Raw genomic sequence first — 25794 nt, forward strand, 5'->3', positions numbered from 1 at the left:
TGGCTAGATGTAGTTCCAGGGTTCCCTCGTGACAGTTTGTGCAGTTACACATACAGTAATTTATTAGAACAGGTTGGATGGGCACATTAGTGATGGCACAAGTTGTTAGTATCATGTATGGGAGCAAGTTCCTTTCTGAACAGCATCAATGCACACTCAATTTTGCATTCGCCATTTTGCTTGTATTAAATGATACTTTGTTACTTTAAATACATATTCATTTTGCTTGTGGGATTTTGCCTTTTGGTATACAAGTACCTGTATTTACTCGAGTATAACCGACCCGAGTATAAGCCGAGGTACCTAATTTTACCTGCAAAAACTGAGAAAATGTATTGACTCGAGTATAAGCCTAGGGTGAGAAATGCAGTAGCTACTGGTAAGTTTCGATAATCAAAAAACCCTTTTTAAAAAAACTCTGCAGGCTGTAGCATTTGTCTGAAGTCTGTTTGACTGAATCGGCTCATGTTATTATTTATTTTAGTCAGCAGACAGATTATTATTAATATAATTCATTATTTAACTTACCAAGTGAGTGGAAGATTTGCAATAAAAGAAAACATACAATAATCCTGTCTGCTATGGCTGGCTCCACTTTTAAATTGTAGATTACTGACTGCACTTGCAGCCAGGGAGCAGCCACCAGGACCAGGCAAACTGACAAAATGATCTGTGCGTACTGTTGCTCGCTTAGTCCAATTCCACTCTCACAGGCGCGAACAGTACAGCAGCGTGCAGTGACGCTGTTTGCACAAGCGCGACACGTTATGACGTCATTTCGCATGACCAGGAAGATGTTCGTATGGGGCTGGTTCCCTCTACTCTCTCTTCTGAATCTTCTCGGGGAGCGATTACGAGTAAAGTTGCGGCCCCCATCAGGGGTGCAGGGGCACGGGACTCTGGTCAGTAGTGCAGCCATTCTTGTCGATCATTTTTTACATGCTGACTCGAGTATAAGCTGAGGTAGACTTTTTCAGCACATGTTGGGTGCTGAAAAACTTGGCTTATACTCGAGTATATACGGTAGTTGCTATTCTATATTAGTTTGATTTTATGATTAAAAATCGTGAGCCCTTTTCTGTCTAATGGCTTTCATGTTGCTTATCAATGATCCAAGAATATAGGCAAAGATGTTAATATGCAATAATGCTATGTCATTGAATCTTCATATTACTAGGAAAGGTTTCAGTGTCTATCTGTCTTTGCTAATAATCTTTTAGTCCTTTGCTACAAAGAGATACCTTTTCTCCTCAAGTCTAGAAACTAATCCTAGTCTGTATTAAAGCGGTTGCTCATCTTTAAATGAACTTGTATTGTGATGTAGAGTGATATTCTGAGACCATTTGCAATTGCTTTTCATTTTTTATTATTTGTGTGTTTTGAGTTAGTTTGCAGTCTCAACAATCAAGTTGCTAGGGTCCAAAGTACCCTAGTAACCATGTATTGATACGAATGAGAGACTGGAATATGAATAGCACTGAATAGAAAGATGAGTAATAAAAAGTAGCAATAACAGTAAATGTGTAGTCTTACATAGCATTTGTTTTCAAATGGGGTCAGTGACCCCCATTTAATAGCTGAAAAGAGTCAGAAGAAGGAGGCAAATAATTCCAAAAATATTAGGGATGCACCGAATCCAGGATTCGGTTCAGGATTCTGGAAAGATTAGACCTTTTTCAGCCTGGCTGAACAAAAACCGAGTCCTAATTTGCATATGCAAATTAGGAACGAGGAGGGAATCACGTGACTTTTTATCACAAAACAAGGAAGTAAAAAATGTTTTCCCCTTCCCAACTCTAATTTGCATATGCAAATTAGGATTCGGATTTGGTTCGGTATTCAGCCGACTCTCACGAAGGATTCTAGGGCTCGGCCAAATCCAAAATAGTGGATTCGGTATATCCCTAAAAAATATAAAAAAGAAAAAAATGAAGGCCAATTTAAAAGTTGCTTAGAATTAGCCATAACATACTAAAAGTTAAATTAAAGGAGAACCAACCCTTTAACAAACATTCTTAAAAGATCCCGTAGTCTATTATTTTATAACTATTATTTTTAGTATCCCATATTTATATAGCACCAACATGTTACACAGCACTTTTCAGAGCATGATCGTCATTTACATCAATCCCTGCCAATCTACTGCTCTACTGGGGATTTTCGTAGTGCAGCAAACACTTTTGACCATGGACATTTTGGGGCCACACCCCATAATTACCATGTTCATTTTACAAAACTTGGCAGGTTATAATAGTCTGAACACATTTCTGTGGTTTTTATGTGTTATTACAGTTTTGCTAATGAAGGTGAATTGCCCTTTCTGGGCTGCGGGTGAGCTGTTAAAATCGGGACTGTCCCGCAAAAAATGGGACAGTTGGGAGGTATGGCGTAGTGCCAATAAACTTGCAAGGGTTTACCCTGCGGGCACCACCCTTGTGTGCCAGTTATTCCTCCTTAATTCCAGTTTGGTTGAGAGGGTGCCGATCCCTTCAAGAGATGTGCATAGGGTAATCTACAATTGCAGCCCTAGGGTGCACAAGTGCAATCTACTGCTAACCACAGCTATCAAAGGCAGTGACATTTAGAGTCATTTCTAGTCTGGACATACCCACATTACAGTACATTCCATTCAAAGTCCTTTACCTGCAACCTGCTTTGCTAAAGTGCTAATTTGTTTATTTGACACCACAAAGTTATATTTCACAAAATATTATCTATAATAATGTATACAGTGGATTTTTTGTGCTTGAATTATGTGGTCCCATCCTCATTCCACCTTTATAATAACAAAATAGTTTTGTTATGTATTAAAAGTTGTGCTCAGCTTTAAAACTGTTTTATACTCTAACATAAGGCCCTAAATTCTTGCACAGTAATGTGCCGGTAGAATGTCAAATAGAATAAACTGTATGCCATCATTTGGAGATATTGGAGATATTATGTTTGCTTGTGGAGAGTAATGATTTCTTGGGTGAATTCATTAGAGCAGGGAAGTAATTGTTACTAATGAGGGATTGGTTTGAACGCTGGGTAATGATTGCTATCCTGTGCCTTACAGATCATTATAGTCCATTACAGCACTACAGTCTATTTGCCAAGGTGTTCATTTGCTAAAGAAGTTAGACAAGTTTTAGGCAGCAGGTCAATGAAACTGTTAATCCAGATGCATGTTTTTCCATTTGGTCTTAATCCCTTCCTGCTGCTTCTAGGCAGACGTTATTGATACTAAGTGGCCGTTCACTCATTTTAATTGAGGAATGAATCGCTTAAATTGCACTTCAACTAATTTGGGATTTGCAGGATCCACTCTGAGTGTGTGGATTCATTTTAATGGTATGCAAGCCAAGCAAATAAAGCAGGAAACTGAACTAGATTAAGATGGAATTTGAATTTATTTTAGGGTTTGTCAGTGTGTTTATTGTGGAACATTTTGATTGATGTCATTGAAAGTAAAGATACGAATAATGAAAATAATTTACTTATTTTCATATGCATTTTATTAGTCAAAATCCAGTACACAATCCAACCCATAGAATGACTATCAAAGAACAAAACAAGAAAAGCCAAGATACACTGCTTATTGGGACAGTGAGAAAATTACTTCAAGGTAGAACTTCTTTTTGCAGTGCTTATTACAGTGAGGGGTCATGTCCCCATTGCTTGCTGGTCATGCTTCTAATAATAAGGGTGATGGCCCATGGGGACATCTGTGCTGCCCGTGAATGACTAATTTCCTGAAAATACCTGAGCATTGGTGCCAGTGGTAAAACAGCCTTCCCCTCCATTTTCTAGCATCTAATACCAAGGTATTTTCAGGAGACTCGTTGCTAGGGATGTCGCGGACTGTTCGCCCGCGAACTAATTCGCGCGAACATCGACCGTTCGCGTCCGCCGAATGTTCGCGAACCTCGCGCGACGTTCGCCAATTTGGGTTCGCCTTAGCTGGCGCTTATTTTTGCCCTCTCACCCCAGAGCAGCAGATACATGGCAGCCAATCAGGAAGCTCTCCCTCCTGGACCACCCCCACACCCCCTGGACCACTCCCCTTCCATATATAAACTGAAGCCCTGCAGCGTTTTTTCATTCTGCCTGTGTGTGCTTGGAAGAGCTAGTGTAGGGAGAGAGCTGTTTAGTGATTTGAGGGACAGTTGATAGTAACTTTGCTGGCTAGTAATCTACTTGATACTGCTCTGTATTGTAGGGACAGAACTCTGCAGGGATTTGAGGGACAGTGAGTTTAGGTTAGTTAGCTTTGCTGACTAGTAATCTACCTTCTACTGCAGTGCTCTGTATGTAGCTGCTGTGGGCACTGCTTCTGATCTCATCTGCTGACTGCTGTAATAACCCAATAGTCCTTGTAAGGACTGCTTTTATTTTCTTTTTTGTTTTTTTACTTTGCTACTATAAGAGCCCAGTGCTATTAGTCTAGCTGTGTTGGGGAGTGGGACTGGTGTGCTGCTCCTAGTAGTTCAGCACCAACCAGAGTAATTTTTTTTTTTAATATACATATATATATATTTTTTTATTTTACTTATCTTACTGTTCTTTAACGTGTCCAGTGCTGTTTGCTGTTCTTCATAGTAGTGCACCAATAGTAGTGCACTTGCAGGCATTGTTTGCCCAGTGTGTTCTTCAAACAACTGCCACCTAGCTGTGTGAGCTTTTCACATTCTGTCTAAATATCAATAATAATACCGTCTCCAGAAACACCACCTGAGTGACGTTTTCCAAGCAGCAATAATATATTCCGTATCCACTGCTGTAGTGTATACGTTGACCTTGCAGGCATTGTTTGCCCAGTGTGTTCTTCAAACAACTGCCGCCTAGCTGTGTGAGCTTTTTCACATTCTGTCTAAATATCAATAATAATACCGTCTCCAGAAACACCACCTGAGTGACGTTTTCCAAGCAGCAATAATATATTCCGTATCCACTGCTGTAGTGTATACGTTGACCTTGCAGGCATTGTTTGCCCAGTGTGTTCTTCAAACAACTGCCGCCTAGCTGTGTGAGCTTTTTCACATTCTGTCTAAATATCAATAATAATACCGTCTCCAGAAACACCACCTGAGTGACGTTTTTCAAGCAGCAATAATATATTCCGTATCCACTGCTGTAGTGTATACGTTGACCTTGCAGGCATTGTTTGCCCAGTGTGTTCTTCAAACAACTGCCGCCTAGCTGTGTGAGCTTTTTCACATTCTGTCTAAATATCAATAATAATACCGTCTCCAGAAACACCACCTGAGTGACGTTTTCCAAGCAGCAATAATATATTCCGTATCCACTGCTGTAGTGTATACGTTGACCTTGCAGGCATTGTTTGCCCAGTGTGTTCTTCAAACAACTGCCGCCTAGCTGTGTGAGCTTTTTCACATTCTGTCTAAATATCAATAATAATACCGTCTCCAGAAACACCACCTGAGTGACGTTTTTCAAGCAGCAATAATATATTCCGTATCCACTGCTGTAGTTTATACGTTGACCTTGCAGGCATTGTTTGCCCAGTGTGTTCTTCAAACAACTGCCGCCTAGCTGTGTGAGCTTTTTCACATTCTGTCTAAATATCAATAATAATACCGTCTCCAGAAACACCACCTGAGTGACGTTTTTCAAGCAGCAATAATATATTCCGTATCCACTGCTGTAGTGTATACGTTGACCTTGCAGGCATTGTTTGCCCAGTGTGTTCTTCAAACAACTGCCGCCTAGCTGTGTGAGCTTTTTCACATTCTGTCTAAATATCAATAATAATACCGTCTCCAGAAACACCACCTGAGTGACGTTTTTCAAGCAGCAATAATATATTCCATATCCACTGCTGTAGTGTATACGTTGACCTTGCAGGCATTGTTTGCCCAGTGTGTTCTTCAAACAACTGCCGCCTAGCTGTGTGAGCTTTTTCACATTCTGTCTAAATATCTATAATAATACCGTCTCCAGAAACACCACCTGAGTGACGTTTTCCAAGCAGCAATAATATATTCCGTATCCACTGCTGTAGTGTATACGTTGACCTTGCAGGCATTGTTTGCCCAGTGTGTTCTTCAAACAACTGCCGCCTAGCTGTGTGAGCTTTTTCACATTCTGTCTAAATATCTATAATAATACCGTCTCCAGAAACACCACCTGAGTGACGTTTTCCAAGCAGCAATAATATATTCCGTATCCACTGCTGTAGTGTATACGTTGACCTTGCAGGCATTGTTTGCCCAGTGTGTTCTTCAAACAACTGCCGCCTAGCTGTGTGAGCTTTTTCACATTCTGTCTAAATATCAATAATAATACCGTCTCCAGAAACACCACCTGAGTGACGTTTTTCAAGCAGCAATAATATATTCCGTATCCACTGCTGTAGTGTATACGTTGACCTTGCAGGCATTGTTTGCCCAGTGTGTTCTTCAAACAACTGCCGCCTAGCTGTGTGAGCTTTTTCACATTCTGTCTAAATATCAATAATAATACCGTCTCCAGAAACACCACCTGAGTGACGTTTTTCAAGCAGCAATAATATATTCCGTATCCACTGCTGTAGTGTATACGTTGACCTTGCAGGCATTGTTTGCCCAGTGTGTTCTTCAAACAACTGCCGCCTAGCTGTGTGAGCTTTTTCACATTCTGTCTAAATATCTATAATAATACCGTCTCCAGAAACACCACCTGAGTGACGTTTTCCAAGCAGCAATAATATATTCCGTATCCACTGCTGTAGTGTATACGTTGACCTTGCAGACATTGTTTGCCCAGTGTGTTCTTCAAACAACTGCCGCCTAGCTGTGTGAGCTTTTTCACATTCTGTCTAAATATCAATAATAATACCGTCTCCAGAAACACCACCTGAGTGACGTTTTCCAAGCAGCAATAATATATTCCGTATCCACTGCTGTAGTGTATACGTTGACCTTGCAGGCATTGTTTGCCCAGTGTGTTCTTCAAACAACTGCCGCCTAGCTGTGTGAGCTTTTTCACATTCTGTCTAAATATCAATAATAATACCGTCTCCAGAAACACCACCTGAGTGACGTTTTTCAAGCAGCAATAATATATTCCGTATCCACTGCTGTAGTGTATACGTTGACCTTGCAGGCATTGTTTGCCCAGTGTGTTCTTCAAACAACTGCCGCCTAGCTGTGTGAGCTTTTTCACATTCTGTCTAAATATCAATAATAATACCGTCTCCAGAAACACCACCTGAGTGACGTTTTTCAAGCAGCAATAATATATTCCGTATCCACTGCTGTAGTGTATACGTTGACCTTGCAGGCATTGTTTGCCCAGTGTGTTCTTCAAACAACTGCCGCCTAGCTGTGTGAGCTTTTTCACATTCTGTCTAAATATCAATAATAATACCGTCTCCAGAAACACCACCTGAGTGACGTTTTTCAAGCAGCAATAATATATTCCGTATCCACTGCTGTAGTGTATACGTTGACCTTGCAGGCATTGTTTGCCCAGTGTGTTCTTCAAACAACTGCCGCCTAGCTGTGTGAGCTTTTTCACATTCTGTCTAAATATCTATAATAATACCGTCTCCAGAAACACCACCTGAGTGATGTTTTCCAAGCAGCAATAATATATTCCGTATCCACTGCTGTAGTGTATACGTTGACCTTGCAGGCATTGTTTGCCCAGTGTGTTCTTCAAACAACTGCCGCCTAGCTGTGTGAGCTTTTTCACATTCTGTCTAAATATCAATAATAATACTGTCTCCAGAAACACCACCTGAGTGACGTTTTCCAAGCAGCAATAATATATTCCGTATCCACTGCTGTAGTGTATACGTTGACCTTGCAGGCATTGTTTGCCCAGTGTGTTCTTCAAACAACTGCCACCTAGCTGTGTGAGCTTTTTCACATTCTGTCTAAATATCAATAATAATACCGTCTCCAGAAACACCACCTGAGTGACGTTTTCCAAGCAGCAATAATATATTCCGTACCCACTACTGTATACGTTGCCCTTGCAGGCATTGTTTGCCCAGTCTTTGACCAAGTGCCACCTAGCTGTGTGAGCTTTTTCACATTCCGTGTCCAGAAACATCACCTGAGTGACGTAGTGTGATTTCTGCCCTTTACAGCACAAAACGCAGCGCTGTGTCAACAATGTATTTTTCAGATACATTTCTGCCCTTGATCCCCCTCTGGCATGCCACTGTCCAGGTCGTTGCACCCTTTAAACAACTTTAAAATCATTTTTCTGGCCAGAAATGTCTTTTCTAGCTTTTAAAATTCGCCTTCCCATTGAAGTCTATGGCATTTTTGACGCAAGTTCGCGAATATGTTCGAACCGTTCGCATTTTTGACGCAAGTTCGCAAATATGTTCGCGAACATTTTTTCCGCCGTTCGCTACATCCCTACTCGTTGCCCAAGAGTAGTGCAGATTTCTCACAAGTGTTAAATCTCCTCATGTACCATTACCCTAACCTAGTAGAATGGCAAAGGAATAAAGAAGCTTGGTGCCAGTCGGCAAAAGGGCAATGGCAACTTAGGCCAGACTGCAAGCAGAGGCAACCATCATAAAATTTAAGGAGAGGAAAAGAAAAGGGAAAATAATGCATATCCTAATATTTACATAAATATTTAGATCTCACCTTGGGTGAAAATAGACATAGTTTATACTTTGTAAATTCTGTATCCTAAAATGTAATATGTGGCTTGATCAACAACACACAACTATTTCATGCCATGCTTGTATAATTTACTATTCATGGCAAGGATGTTCCAAGACAGCAATAAATAAATTATTGGTTGGATTTATAGTGGTTTGGATTTCTTGCAGAAAGTGTATATGGCTAGATTTGGAAACAAGATGAGTGTGATTAATTCACTGTCTTATTCATGTGGGAACTGTGTTAAAGGGGAACTAAACACAAATACATCATGAAAACAAATAATTCTAATCAAACTTTAAAACTATTTTAAGTTATTTGAAAACTAATCTTATCATAGAACACATTTTGGTTGTTGCAACTTCCATCCTTGGATTACTGTCTAATTATTTTGTTTCAATGGAGACCAATTCTGTGTTGCAGATCTAGGTTTTCTTAGTTTTACACACACATTTGTGTAACAAATAACCTTGAATGCTCTTTTTGGTTCTGTTAATACAAATTCTCAACAGCATTAGACTGAGGAAACTATTAAAGGGGTAGTATATCCCCATGTTCGACATGAGTGTAACGAATAGGGCTTGTGCTGAGCATACTTCTTGTCTATTGTTTTAATCACAAAAGAAATTATGTTTTTTGTTTATTGAGCTAAACAAAACAAATATGGAGATAAAAACTACTCCATGCTTGCCACTTGTGAGGTAGATTACCAGTGCAAAGTTAATTCCCCTGTATAATGGACTTCTGCTGGTAGCTTTATTATAATAGTAGCTTCAATGTCCCTGTTTGTCCCATTTAAATAAATAACAAAAGCCTCAGGTGATTTTCTGATTAAAACAATAGGCAAAGGTACGTTCAGCAAAAGGCTTATTCATTGCACTCATGTTGAATATTTAAGTTGGTCCCTAAATAGATAGGCCTGTTTAACCAAACAGCTGAGCCAAAAGATTCTTGGTCACTTAAATAACACTTGTGTTAGATAAAACTTTCAGCATTTTTGCATATGCCCAAATGCCAGAATAGAATAGGTTGCAATTTAATTCTTTAAATGCTGGTTATTGCTTATATAAACAGATGCTTTCATCTCCCAAATGCATGTTGTACCAGTTTGGTTGAAATTGAGCTGCTTGAGTAACTTTATGGGGGTTATTTACTAAAGGTCGAGTTGTGTTTTTCCCAGAAAAATTGGCGATTTCAAGGGTAGTTTCCAGTAAAAACTCTAATTTTGGGGTAAAAAAAACTAGAAAAAAAAACTAGAATTTTTTGAGATTTATTTTGCACCGAATAAGGAAATAGCTTGAATCCGAAAATACTCTAGCTAAAACCTGTCGAGGTCATGTAGGAGTCAATGGCAGAGGTCCATTGAACCATTTGAAGACGTTTTTAGCCTTCATGATGTTCAAGTTTTTTTCTGGTGCTTTGCGCTCAATAACTCGATAAATTTAACTGATTCAAGTTTTTATTACCAAAAACTAGATAAATTTGAGTGTTATACCCCCCCGAATGAACTGTTTGAGTTTACATTTGAGTTTTTTCATAAATAAGAGAATATTCAAGTTGTGCGTTTATTCAAGGTGTAAAAAATCTCATAAACCTCACAAATGCTACATTTAATAAATAACCCCCTATATGTCTAGGTTTGTCCAGCTAAGCTGACTCTCAGTTGAGGGGACAAAGTGTTTTTGTGTAGATACACGTTTTACATTGTCTGGGTAGCTTTGAAGAGCTAATCACAACTGTTTTTGATCATTATCTGTGGGATGCGCAACACAACACCTTGCCAGTTCCACAGTGGATGTAGTCATTGTTTTGTGCATGTGTTACTGTTTATTGCTTTCATTCTGCCAGTTACCTGGGCTGGGTCAGCATTTACAAAGCTTTGACAAGGCCTTGTAAACATAGCATTCTTACTCTTACTCAAGCTTATAGATCTGTTTGTAAGTTTTAATATTATTGATTTGACTGCCAATGGGTTTCAGTTTTCCACATGGTCTCAGGGCTGCTAATTTGAAATAGTCTAAAAGTAGATGTGGAATGGGACTGGGTAACTTTTAAACTTACTGTACATTGAGATGTTAAAAAATATCAGCAATGTGACCGAAATAGTATGTAATTTAGTACCATTCACCGCAGGCGAATAAATTTGTGAAATTGCCACAAAAATTTGCTTGCGAAAATTTGCGTACGTCAAAATATATTTGACGCCGGAGAAAAATCTGACGCCGGCGACAATTCTTGGCGCCCATTGACTTTAATGGGCGTCAGAATTGTCACCAGCATTGGAATTGTCACCGGCGTCGGAATTGTTGCCAGTGTCAAAAATATTTTGACGACGGCATCAAAATTAGCGTTTTGCGAATTTCACGGGAAATTCGCAAATTTTTTGGTGAATCAAAAAGGTGAAACTCGCTCATCACTAGTAATACATATAATTTGATTATATTGGCTATGAATTTGACTTAAACACAGAGGCTTTGGCCATAACTGATCCAAGGGTGAGTTCTCTGGAATGCTCAGATCAGATCTCCCTCTTGGTATAAAAAAAAATATTTATTTTTATTGCTACTGTAGGTTTTTTCGTTTGTTGTGTTTTTGATAATCTTTCTACAATTTTTTTTAATCTTAAAGATCCCCTTCTTTTATGTCTCATAAATGCTATACACAGTCACCTTTGTACCAGCAAAATATTTATAATTTTTGGGAAAGGATCTTAATGCGTAAATTTATGTTTGGTGTCTTTGACCTTAGATTATTTGACATCTAATCTGATCTAACATTTTATCTTAAAAGATTATTCCCACTTGTTGTATGCACAGAGATACAGAATATATTAACTTGTGGAAATGTCAGTTTATTTGTCCCAAGCATTTAAATGCCACTTACAACTTTATTTCCCTGTAATAGATATTACTTTTTCTTTATCTTTTTTGCTTTAAACCTGAAGGCACGGTCTGGTGCTATGAAGCTGTGTTATCACAATTTATGTGTATTTTTCTATATATATATATATATATATATATATATATATATATATATATATATATATATATATATATACATACATACAGTTAGGTCCATAAATATTTGGACAGACAACTTTTTTTCCTAATTTTGGTTCTGCATTTGTGATAAAAAAAAGGCTTTAGCTCCTCACATTTTTATGCAATCTTTTTGTTCAACACATTGAATTAAAGCTGAAAGTCTGCAGTTCAACTGCATCTGATTTGTTTCATTTAAAATTTATTGTGGTAATGTACGGAACCAAAATTAGAAAAAAAAGTTGTCTGTCCAAATATTTATGGACCTAACTGTATATATATATTTAGACAGCGGATCACACTCACAGGGCTTAATGCAAAGATTCTGGTGTTTATTGGAGCAAAAAGCTAACATTTTGGCTAGCACTCTTAGCCTTTATCAAAGTGCTTGATACAAACAATCCACAACCATTTAACAGCCCCTGGGGTGGGAAAAGGAGGTGTAGTGACATCATAGTAGGGGGTACACAAATAAAAATCAAGAACGAGGAGGTGTTGTGATGTCATAGTAGGGGGAGGAAATGCGCAAAAGTAATTCACGTTATATAAAAGGTAGTAGCAGCTTACTAAAAAAGTAGTGACTAAATAACATTAATACATTAATATTGGATCTTTGTACACAATGTAGCAAAAACGTTGTTGAATAACACAAAATGATAAATAGTATTGTTAAGTTACTCATAGAAAGAGTTTAGTGGGATCAACAAGTATTAAAGGGCATGTAAAGTGAAAAAAATAAAATCCCATTTTTACTTTCTTTAATGAAAAAGAAACCTATCTCCAATATACTTTAATTAAAAAATGTGTACCATTTTTATAAGAAACTGACTGTATGCAGTGAAATTCTCCCTTCATTTACTGCTGTGGATAGGAATTGTCAGATGGTCCCTAACTGCTGAGCAGGGAAACAATCATACTTATGAACAGCAGGGGTAGCAGCCTTACTTACCAGCCATGCAGAACTCATGCAGCTTTGTTTATGACAATCCCTAAGCAGCCCAGACCACACTGAGCATGTGCACTTAGTCTTAGTCTTAGTCTTGCAAAGATGTTTAACAAAGTTATAAGATGGTGACCCCCTGTAGCCAACTTTGAAAGCATAAATTATTTATTTGATTAGGCTTGTGGTGCAGTAAGTTCATGTTTATATTTAGTATACAAAATACAGCATTTCTAGCTTTATTCTATTTTAGACTTTACATGCCCTTTAAACCCATTCTTGCTTGGAAATCAGCAGGGTAAGTCAAAAGTATCAAAACTAGTTGAAGAACAACCAATAAAGCTTAGTGCTTGTGCGCATAAAACAGTCTGTTGCAGAACAGCGCTTAGTTCCAGAGGCGGTAACATGAAGGTCCCCATTGGTAGAACTGTAGAAATTGAAAATGTCAGTACCTGTTGGCCTTACAGTATGTTCCACTGTTGGGACATCAGACATCAGGAGGGGGGGCTGAGCCTGTGGTCCCTCCTGTATTACCCGTTATAGTCAGACATGGGCGTACCTGGACCCAAGGGAGGAGAGATGTGTAAACTTCAAGTATGGCCAATAGATGGCTAAAATATGTCCATAGCTATATGTATAGTTCAATCAAATGGTAACTGTGGTGTTGTTAACATAGAGTCTCACAGCAACCAAAATTTTAACATTGTTATTAAAAAATAAAGTAAATGAAAAATCATGACATCCTTGGCTGGGGAGTTACCATGCAATAAACAGTATGTATTTGTACATATATACAGAGCGTGGGACATTCGGCTAGGGAGACCATTACAACAAGGACCAGGTGTTGGGGAAGGGACAAAGCGGAAACAAAGGAAGGGGTGTAGGAGAGCATAGGAGAAGGCTATGGGACGAGGGGGTATATAAATGTGTATATATATATATATATATATACCTAGATGTACAGTATATCATTTAACTTTTATAGTGTTATATGTTGTGATAATTGCCCCCCCCTCCCCCATTTAATGTACACAGTGAGTCTGATATCCATAAATATTGGTTGGATTCTTCTGGTCAACATACATTAATCAAAAATTATACAAACTTTGTTTTGTACAATTTCAACAGTACACAAATTGCCAATGATAGAGCGTTCACAAACAACAAACTAGATATTACTCATGGCTGGTAAAAGAAACCAGTGTAATGTCAAATTGGATTGTCTTTTTAAATAACACTATGACAACAACACAACACACATCAAACAAAATGCACTCTATACCTCATGGAATCTACTTAAATGGCAGCTGTTGCCCTAAAATATATCCCTAGAAATGAAAAAATTCACCAGAATTTTTCATCTCTATGTATATTGGAGAGGTGCCGACCTCTTTTCCGGACACCACGCTATTTGACTGGAGAGGCTAGGGACACAGGAATCCTTTCTGTGAGCTAAAATATATCCCCCCATCAAATGTGCAGGCACTTCGTTTGGGGGTAACAGTAGTTGTTTTTTTTTAAATTTGCCCCCCACCAGCTCTAGGACACTCATACCGGGAGGGAGCCATGTTGTGCAGTGTGCTTGTGCATAATGAGCGGCTGACATCAAGTTCATGCACATAATGAGCAAGTTGTGGCATTCGCTCATTCTGCGCATGCGCATGCCCCAACATGGCTGCTCGAACCGGGAGCTCCCTCCAGGTGCAGGTGTCCTAGCCCAGGTGGGAGGCAAATTAAAAATAAAAAACTACTGTTGCCTGCACCTTTGGTGGGGGAAAATATTTTAGGATAACGGGTGCCCTTTTATAAAAAAAGATAAAAGGATGAAAGAGTGCCATGTATATGTGAAATTTGTGAAAAAATGCTTAAGGACTACTTTAATTTTCCCTGCCATGTGCAATGTTCAAACAACTAGGGTTGGCACCCAGCCAGTATTTTACCAGCCTAGCCGGTAAAACACCTGCGAAGGCCGGGGGGCGGTATTACAAATTTACTGGCAATGAAGTTGCCAGTAAATTTGTAATACCCTTACAAAATCCCTTTGCCCGCCCCCAATCCACTAGAAACTAAACTGTTCTTCTCCTTCTGGCCATCGTTGTGACATGGCTCAGTCCCGTTTTACGACACAACCGCCCCTTTTTTGTCATGGCCTGCCCCTTTTGTTCATGCCCCCAGCACTGGCCAGTAGAAAATTTATGAAATGGTGGCAACCCTAGTCACAACCTCTGCCACTGCTGTCTGTTCAAGTAGTTTCAGTTAAGTCTACAGAAATATAGTATCTCACTTGAAACTGTGAACCATAGATTTATTATATTGAATTACTGAATTTATGCTGAGGATGCTGGACCTTGTAGACACCTTGTAGACATCTCATCCAACACCACCTCCTGCCAAACATACAAACCCCCTCCTTTTTTTCACCCTATAAGCGAAAAGTAGCCAGTAGTCTATAACCTGCAAATTAGCACTCTCATTTTGATCATCCTACATTGTCCTAAACAATCATCCATTCTGTTGCACATCAGAGCCTCCTTATAAGAGCTGGTCTTACCTACAGCTAACCTCCTGCCTACGGTCTCATGTTGAATGATGAAGGTCATCTCACTGACGATCGCAGAATTTTATGAGACAAATGGTGGTATTAAAACCTTCTGAACCTCTGGAATGTATATTTTTATAGCCATTTTCAGCTATAAAAAGCATTCCCTTGAAAATAGATATATTTAGAGCAGTCAAATTCTAAACTGATGAACAACTTGTTATTGTACATGAAAGGTTTAAGCTTTATACAGTTGTTTTGATATTAACTGCTCAGTTAAAAGTGAACATCCATAGTGACAGACACAACAACAGCATTTTGCAGGGAGCTGATAGCAAGAAAAACTATGTTAATGAGATCAACTATGTTGATTTATTACCGTTCATTGCAAAGAAGAGTTTTTATTTATCATCATGTATTAGCCTTTCCATTTCATGTCCCAGCCTGTAATTTTCAGAAGAAAAATGTCTTCATATTGTATCTTGGTGTGGGGTGGGGATCAGGGTGGAGTTAGTCTATATCCATTATATCCATAGACCCAATTATAATAATATAACAATTGAGGCATGGGCTACTCGGGAGGAAAATCAAAAGAGACTAGAACATTTAAAGGTAAACAAAAGTCCAGGACTGGATGGTATTCATGCAAGTCTAATAAACAAGGTCATCTCTGTGATTGCTAAACCTCTTTACTAAATTTTACAGTTTTTCTTGAAGAGTGGCATGGTGTTGAGAGATTGACTAATTGCTAATGTGGTGCATTTATTCACAACCTTTTTTTACCCGTGAGCCACATTCAAATGTAAAAAAGTATTGGAGAGCAACAGAAGCATGAAAAAATCCAAGTAAAGCCTGTGATTGGCTATTTGGTAGCCCCTATGTGGACTGGCATTGTACAAGAGGCTCTGTTTGGCAGAACACCTATTTTTTATGCAACCAAAACCTGCCTCCAAACCAGGAATTAAAAAATAAGCACCTGTTTTGAGGCCAGTGGGAGCAACATCCAAGGGTTTGGTGATCAACATGTTGCTCTCAAGCCACTGGTTGAAGATTACGGGTTTAAACTTTAAGGAAGGACTGTCAAGGTTGGAATTGTTTGCTTTGGGGAAAAGGTGCAAGCAAGGGGACATGATTACTCTTTACAGATACATTAGAGGACGTTATAGAATAGAACTTTCATTTGAAGCAGCATAGGTAGTTCCTCACAGTGAAGGTAGTGAGTTTGTTGAATGCCTGCCTGGGAATGTTGTGTTGGCAGATATTAACACATTTAAGAGTGATTTAGGAGACTTCTTGAACAAGAATAATCCAAGGCTAATGTGATCTCAAGATCTACAGTTAGTTAGTGTAGATATTGGTATATATATTTCTATCAGGGGCATTTTGATGGCTCCTGCAATGCCCCCCCCAGCCCTCTTACCTTTGCTGTTTTTTGCTGGTAACCTGCTCAGCACTGCCTCATTGGTGTAGCATCCCTGAGTTCTATATGTGAGTGTGTATACATAGGTCTTTATAAATATGTGCATATATGTGCCCTGGGGTTCGTTTGGAGTAGTTGAAATTGCTCCAAATTATCTATGAAACTATGTATGTAACTATTAGCAGAATATGAAAAGAAGGTTATTCCTATAACCTTTTTACACCCTCTTAATCATTCCATTGCACTATATTTGAAATTGCTTTGGGAAGACACCTTTGGGCTGATATACTAACAAAGGTGCTATATTGCACCAGTTCAGATACCTACAGTATAGCAGTAAATGACTTATTGGTTGTTTCTAGTAACTTCATTGGTGCAACTTAGAATCTGTAAGTAAATTAGCCCCCTTGCTTAAAAAGTGACAATGTTTTTTATATTTCACATAGTTGCAACTTTAGCTATTTGTTCTCAACTGAACCTTTATTACTTCTACTAATATATAGGTTACATAAAGTGGAAAGTGAATACTAGCATTTTTTAAAGCTGTGTTTTCAGTTTAAAAACATAGATATCACATTTTATCATACACTACTCTTGTAAATCATAGCTGATTTCTTATTGGCATTATTTTACATTATGAATAAATGTAAGCTTGTCTTGAATTCTCCAGCCACCATACAAACCACCTCTGCTGTGTGATACTTTAAGTCTAGGAATGAGCTCCCATTTGCCTCCTTTAATTATTTCTGCTTCTAGTTATCACAAAAGGCAAAGTATTTGCAGGGCTTCTTATTCTTATAACTGCCAACTCTACTAATAAGTTTTACTTTAGTGAAATTAGGCTTGGAAGACCATTTAATTGTAACCCAATCCTCAAGCTGACCCCTAATGTTAAGTCTTCTTAGTAACCTATTTGAGAAACACTCAGTGAAACCAATAGAAAGTTCTTCCCTCCTGAGATGACTGCTGTAAAGGGAAGTTGTAAATCCTTCTGCAATTAAAACTGCCATAAAAATACAGGATATTATTAGAACTCAATAATATGTTCACTGTGTTATGATGCCAAGCACTACCTGTACTACTTAAATGCAGTATGTGGCAGAAGGGTCTAATTCCCACTTTGTATGAGGGAAGTAATAGGTGTGAAGCCCAGCAGAGTTCTGCCATTCCAAGCTAACATTACCTGTTCAAAACACTTGTGCTCTCAGCAGGATGTAGAGCAAAGCAGCAGCAGTAGGACAACTGCATTACTTTCCTTATTACCTGCTTTTAGCTGCCATAAGGACTCCATTATCCATATAATAGAACCGCAAGAAAGTGTTCCGGCTGCAAAATGATGTCGAATTCGAAAAACCGTTGACTGAATATTAGATACCTCAATTTAATCCACAGATTCTGTGAAGACATGGACACCTTTATCATGTGTAATGTAAAACTGGTTTTCCTTAGAGTCTCTTTCTTGCGTTGATTAAACATATATAAAAAGCATACATGAATGCTGATGCAAGTACATTGAATCTGGGGGAGAAGGAAGGAGTAAGTTCTTAGTTATTGAAATTTGTGATGGGTTTGTGTTCCTTAGTAGACTTGGCTGAACAGTATCACTTTTCACCATAGCAAAGTTAGACTCTATGGTGAAGATTGTTAGTGTTATTTTTTAGAGTTCGTGAGGCTGTTCTATGTATGAGTAAGGAGGCTAAACTAAAGAAAGATATACAACCATACCATTTTACTGTTATAGTAGTAGGGTAATAACTACAGTAGACATCTTTTTTTAAATATTCTGGAAGGAAATGGAAAACTGGAACGGGCTATATTAACGGGCTATTCTTTTTTATTTTGTGTGATTGTTCATATTAAAGGTAATTCTGAATTGGTCAAAAACTACTGCACTACTAAAATTTCCTTATGGATGAGCAACACAATGTAGTTTATAATACTTGATTGTTATTTTCTGTACCAAGGCTATACACTATAGCTTAGTGATCATAAACTCTAACCAACAGCTACTATAATAATAATAATCAACCCAGCATTAGCTAAAGGGCCTTTGGTTTGGCATTACTATTCTATGCTGTAACTATAACACTTAGTGCAACATAATATTTAACTTTCCTACCTCTTTGCATAACAAGGCCAAATAATTAGTGTGAACCATGTTTTCAGTACGATAACAGATACTAGGACACATTTTTCCTTTTTCATATGCTTACTGTGCTGCAAAGTACCAGTATTCCAAGGCCATAGTTACAACCTGGCACAGGATTGAAAACCTGCCAATAATACTAAGCAACATATCGGCTGCCAGGTTTATTGCCAGCATAAATTACATGCAGTAAAGCTGACACCGATGACTGTAAGCCTTCAGCTGTCTGACTTATGATCACTGTTAAATGTGAATGCACGTGTCTTTTCATACTTGCATAAACCTCAGTATTTGCCTGTAGTGCAAGGCACTGTCTGATTCTCATGGTCTGTTGGCCCACAGGATTTCCTTCTAATTCCATTAATAATCTCAGAAGAACATATAAGAAACTAAGAGGCTGCTCACAAAATAGAGATATCACTCAGTACATCAGGAATGTATAGCTTGGCAGTGGAGTGAAAGGCAACATGGTAGATTAAATCTGAGGTTTTAGGGCAGGTACATAGAGGGCAGACTCAGTGGGACATGCAGTTGATGCTTGCATTTATACCCTTATGGTTAAGCCATGTTGTTTAAAAGAAAGATCTGGGGTTTTATCAGCACATATCCTGTAGCAATTTGATCCATTTGCAAGAGAAAAATTGTAACAACTGGCTTTGAATTCTTCTTTTGACTTTAGGTGAATTACTGTAACGTTGCCCTTGAGAACTAGATTGTAAATTCTTAAAGACAACAGTAATAAATACAATTTTTTTTTAAAAAAAACAGGAGGGATCAACATTTCTGGAATATTAGTCTGCATACAAAACGTTGCTCATCTGTTGTATGAAGTACATGTATTCCATAAAGTCCATTTATTTGTTCTTGTGCATGTCTGGACTGAGGTCTGGAGACATCCTCAAGTCCATATACAATGTATACATACACAACACAGAGGTTACCAGATCATTTGAAAATGTAGGGACACATTTAGAAAACCCAGCTATAAGAGCTTGACTGAATAAATTATAATAATTTAAATGCAATAAGTGCAGCCCGTATACACTGCATTTGTTAGAGGTGTCCCTGCATTTTCATATGATTTTGTAACCTCTTTGATCCTGTCTCAGCTATTATAAATGTTGCTCTACTGAGCTATAGTTCCTGACTAATGCAGAAAAATGGATCACCACCAACTGCCTATCTCCTGGTGACCCAAGGAAAGGAAGATCCAGGGCAGCCAAATCTGGTACCACGTGGGGTGACCAGACCTTGTCACAATAATTTATTTTACAAATACGTACATACATTAAATTTTTTTGAGAGACCTTAAGGTATACCCATGCTTTTTTGTACAGTAATAAGAAATGCCTCAAGTTCTTGTCAGTGATGAGCATTATACAAGAAAAGTATGATGTGATGAGTTCAGATTAGATTGGCTTCCTCCACTGTACTAAAAATGAGTCTATGTCACGGTCGGCACCCTAAATTCAGAACCAATGCTAATCACCCTGTTCTTGGCTCTTGCTTCCGCCTTTAACAGCCGCCATTCACCTCGGGAGGAGCACTCGGCTAATCGGATGCCGCCGGGTCTTATTAAGAGAGGTGCCAAATGAAGGGTTCTGAATGAGCTAAGGGGCACGACTGTAGGCAAAGTCTTTTGGGCAGAAGGTCACAGTACAAGGCATAGACAGATAGTGTAGTCAGCCCGGGTCGGGACAGGCAGAGTACCAGCAGAGTCAGGCAGGCAAGGGTCAAACCAGGAGATCAATCAGAAGGGATACGAATACAGCAGAGTCGTAACCAGGCAGGTGTCAGGATACAGAAGTCAGGATCATCAAAAAACAGGCAGGGGTCACAACAGGTAATCAGAAGTTAGGAAACAGAAGCTTCAACAGCACAGAAGCACCAGGAACTCACTAGGAGAAAACCTATAACGGGCAGTGAAAAAATACAAAATGTGGCTTTAAATACATTTGAATTTCGTGCCATTGGGCGCTGGCGTCAACGCGCCTATAAATACTGCAGAAGCGCACCACACGTGCCCTAGATACCGGTGCACACAGAGTATCTACCACACCACTTGATCACCAGGATGAGTCGTTACAGTCTATAAATGATCACATTTGCTGCAATCTATAAAACATATTTACTATTTTACAAATCTCAACAAAGAGAAATGTTTGAATATGTAAGGAATGCTACACCACATGTTTAGGGCTTATGAACCAGTCCGAGGCCATCACAGAACATTAGCAATGGAGAATTGTGCCTCCAAATATACATAAAATAGCTCTCCATCTGCTATACTCTGGGCTGTCAGTCACCTGAGTTTCGGTAACGACTCGCAAGATTAAATATTGTAATGTAAACGATAAAAAACAGTCTGCAATACAAAGATGATTAGTAATTAATGTATATTATTTTTATATGGCACCACAAATACTAGTGCATCGCAACTCATTAATAATCAGAATACAGAGCTGGTTTCATTTTTCCACTGACTTGCAAGTGCCATTGGGAAGTTATATGTAGCTAAAGTAGATTCCAGTGCGTGTTTTGAAGCTCAGTTGCATGTTTCATAGGCTGCATACTGGGCTACTGTCATATTCTAGGCATTTTTCCTGAAGTAATTAATAATGGTAGGAAAGTTGTGTGACACTAGCTGCAATCAAGGAACCTATTTTTGGCCCTCTGGGGCCCTGTATAAGTAGGACATTTAGACTTGTGACTTACTGAGTAGTAAGAAATATTGCTTTAAAGCTTCAGGATTGATTGTGCCCAGTAAATGTGTACCCCCTGGCTGCCTTGCTAGCATCACACAGGCTGCAGGAGGGGGAGAGTTAGTCAGAGGGAGAAGTTTGCCCTTTAAAATGAACACATGACGATTGCAACTCATGTTTTCTTCTTGGAATTATATGTGTCTTTGCCTCTAGCTATTAGAAACAATTTTGAGAAAAATCACCAGATTTCATGTTTGTGTAGTACAATCTTTTCACTTTTTTATGGTTTTGTTATACAGATACGATGGGAGAAAAATATCACATTAGGAGAACCTCCTGGGTTTTTACACTCTTGGTGGTGGTAAGTACTATATTTTTCATTGTATTTTAGAATTAAGCCATTGAAATCTTATTGTAGAATTAAGCTGTGGAAATTCCCTCTGAACCCTTCCCTCTGAACATGACTCTTTTCACACTTCACTATACCTAAAGTGTGGGTCAGAAAGATGAATCAGGAAACGAATGGAATCTACAGTTAGGCCCACAAATCTTTGGACAGAGACAACTTTTTTCTAATTTTGGTTCTGTACATTACCACAATGAATTTTAAATAAAACAACTCAGATTCAGTTGAACTGCAGACTTTCAGCTTTCAGTGGGTTGAAAACAAAAAGAAAAATGTGAGGAACTAAAGCGTTCTTTTAACAAAATCACTTCATTTCAGGGGCTCAAAAGCAATTGGACAAATTGAAAAACTAAAAATAAAATGTTCATTTCTAATACTTGGTTGAAAACCCTTTGCTGGCAATGACAGCCTGAAGTCTTGAACTCATGGACATCCTCAGATTCTGGGTTTCCTCCTTTTTAATGCTCTGCCAGGCCTTTACTGCAGTGACTTTCAGTTGCTGCTTGTTTGTGGGCCTTTCTGTCCGAAGTTTAGTCTTCAACAAGTGAAATGCATGCTCAATTGGGTTCAGATCAGGTCACTGACTTGGCCATTCAAGAATATTCCACTTCTTTGCTTTAATAAACTCCTGGTTTGCTTTGGCTGTATGTTTTGGGTCATTGTCCATCTGTATTATGAAACGCCTCCCAATCAATTTGACTGCATTTAGCTGTCAGTAGTATGTCAGACAGTATGTCTCTGAACACCTCAGAATTCATTCGGCTGCTTCTGTCCTGTGTCACATCATGGATAAACACTAGTGTCCCAGCGGCACTGGCAGCCATGAACGCCCAAGCCATCACACTGCCTCCGCCTTTTTTTTATAGATGATGTTGTATGCTTTGGATCATGACCTGTTCCATGTCTTCTCCATACTTTTTTCCTGCCATCATTCTGGTAGAGGTTGATCTTGGTTTTATCTGTCCAAAGAATGTTTTTATAGAACTGTGCTGGCTTTTTTAGATGTTTTTTTTTTAGCAAAGTCCAATCTAGCCTTTCTATTCTTGATGCTTATGAGTGGCTTGCACCTTGCAGTGCACCCTCTGTATTTACTTTCATGCAGTCTTCTCTTTATGGTAGATTAATATATCGATACACCTACCTCCTGGAGAGTGTTGTTCACTTGTTTGACTATTGTGAAGATATTTCTTTTCACCATGGAAATGATTCTGCAATCATCCACCACCGTTGTCTTCCATGGGCGTTCGGGTTTTTTTGCGTTGCTGAGTTCACCAGTGCTTCTTTCTCAGGATGTACCAAACTGTACATTTTGCCACTCCTAATATTGTAGCAATTTCTCGGATGTTTTTTTTTCTCTTTTTGCAGCTTAAGGATGGCTTGTTTTCCCTGCATGGAGAGCTCCTTTGACCGCATGTTGTCTGTTCACAGCAAAGTCTTCCACATACAAGCACCCCCCCTCAAATCAACTCCAGGGCTTTTATCTGCTTCATTGATAATGACATAACAAAGGAACTGCCCACACCTGCCCATGAAATAGCCTTTGAGTCAATTGTCCAATTGCTTTTGAGCCCCTGAAATTAAGTTGTTTCCTTTAAAATTCATTGTGGTAATGTACTGAACTAAAATTAGAAAAAAGTTATCTCTGTCCAATGATTTATGGGCCTAACTGTATATTCCTCAGATATATATGATAAAGATTTCATTAAAGGGTCAGTTCACTTTTACTATGTTATACAATGTCCTATGTGTACTTTTCTATTATTATTAATTTTTATAGCTTTATTATTTGCAGACTTCTTCCGCCTTCTTCCAGCTTTCAAATCAAGGTCACCCACCACGACTAGGGTTGCAACCTTTTCCGGAAAAAAATACCGGCCTTCCTATACATTTATCATTTTTCCATATTAATAACATTGGGATCAACCAAAATTTTTACCGGCCACCCTAACCACGACAGCCATAAACCTATTGATCCACCAGAATGTAATTTTATTGTTATTGTTAAATTACATTCTTACTTTTTTATTCAGACTCTCTCCTGTTCTTTCATTCACACCACCGCCTGGTTGCTTGGGTAAATTGGACCCTAGCAAATAGATCACTCAATAATTCGAAAGATAAAAAATATTGGCACCCATTGGAAATTGCCTCACTGTCTCAGTCATATAAAAAGTACATTTAAAGGTAAATGAAATGGTCATAAGTGCTACTATAGAATAATTTAAAATGAAGCACCATTCAAAAATGAGCCTAAAGGTTCCCATATATTGGAAATCTGCCCGCAGATACCCATGCACACAGATAACCATGCACACATGCCTTTGCCCCTCTTCTGCCCTGCCCACTCCCCATTATGTATAAATCTCTCCTATGTTCTTCCAAACCCCTCCCTCTCCTACGTTAGCCCTGTCCCCTATGCAGTCTCAAGTCTCTTGATGCAGTCTCTTTAGAGTGATTCCTCTTACCCCGCTTTCCCTTCTTCCTCATAAATACCTTTTAGTAAGGATTTCCAGTTGGAAGAAGTCAGAAGGCAATCAAAAAGCCAAAGGCATCAGTAACAGACTAGACTGTTTGATGTATTAAATAAACTCTTATGAACATAATCTTAGAGGTTTTTGAAATCCCAGATTTTAAACATGTTTAGAGTTTATATGGCTTCCGATGTGATGCTGAATGTTTCTATTCTTGAAGCAAATTAGAATTCACAATAGACAGCATACAGGTTCAGTTGAAAATGTGAGATCTGTATTCTACTCTCGTGTATGATTTCACTCCTGGGAGAGCGGAGCCATTCATACTGCCTTGGAGAGAAGCTGCAACCTGTCTATATTTTGACTACAATGGAGAAACTCTCGTAAATTATGGTCCCTTTTTCTGCACAAGGGACCCATCGATTATGAGAAAGACATGTATTTCAAATTATTTATTGGTGCACTGCTGGGATTTAGTGTCTTTTTTTATCCATCTCTATCTGTATACCAGGAACTAAAATCATTTCCTATTGCATTTTTTGAGCCCTTCAACCAACACCAAAGGTTACAGCATTGGGATTCAGAGACTGTGCAACAGTGACATGCAACATTTATCACTATTGGTTCTGGGTCATATCCGTGTCGCAGCTTTGAAAATACACTTGCTACAATATAAGGTTCTAACGAGCAGCTATTATATTCCGACGATTGCTCTACAGGCCAAGGTCCTACAAATATAACTGCTCTTTTCTGATCGTATCATACAGTATGTTTGTAACATTGAGCTGCTTAGAATAAACTCAAAGGGAATTCAAAACGATCTATGCATTATAATCATGTTATCTTATTGGATTCTATAATTATATATATGTATGTATGTATAACTTTATTTGTAAAGAGCTGTTATGAAGCTGCACAACTGTACAGTGCATAAAAGTACAATATATAAAAGTATACACGGGGAAGACAAATCACATAATAAATATAAAATCATAAAATCATATCAGGACAAAGAGTGCTACTGTATATTTATTTTTGATTTTTATGAATATTTTAACAATTATTTAGTGGCAAATCTAGGCATTGATTATATACAGTAAACACTGGACATGATCTTGGCTATCTGATAAACTTAACAGTTCATAAATACTGGACCCTACATTACCATTAATTCCACCAGTAATAAGCAACGGTATAATCCTTGCTTATTAATGGTTATGGTAAAGGTAATGTGCTACAGTAGACAATAGGGCACATTTACATCCACAAGTGCAGTTGGCAACTTGCAATTTTCCCCACAGTGAGTTGCACCTAAAACTATTTTCATCAAAAGTACTTGTGTCAAAATGCACTTCTGTATAGTTGCGCTGAGAGGCGCTCAGTACTCCCTGCCTTCCTCCAGACCAGGTGGTAGCTGAAATTCTGTAAAAAAAAAATGCAGTGTGGATAAAAAAGCCTGGTAATTGTGCTTGCTTTTCTCACTGCACTTTCAGACATAAATAACCCTTTTTATTTCTAATAAC

General features: G+C 38.5%; 1 protein-coding gene across 1 annotated transcript in view; it reads left to right on the plus strand.

Moving 5' to 3' along the window:
• Positions 1 to 25794, plus strand: part of ssbp4.L (single stranded DNA binding protein 4 L homeolog) — a 229323-nt gene that overhangs the window by 47267 nt on the left and 156262 nt on the right. The window contains exon 3 of the mRNA XM_041562361.1: positions 21694 to 21755. Within this exon, the coding sequence (XP_041418295.1) occupies positions 21694 to 21755 (62 nt within the window). The remainder of the gene's footprint in view (positions 1 to 21693; positions 21756 to 25794) is intronic.

Source organism: Xenopus laevis, chromosome 1L (genome assembly GCF_017654675.1).
Source record: "Xenopus laevis strain J_2021 chromosome 1L, Xenopus_laevis_v10.1, whole genome shotgun sequence".
Lineage (NCBI taxonomy): Eukaryota > Metazoa > Chordata > Amphibia > Anura > Pipidae > Xenopus > Xenopus laevis.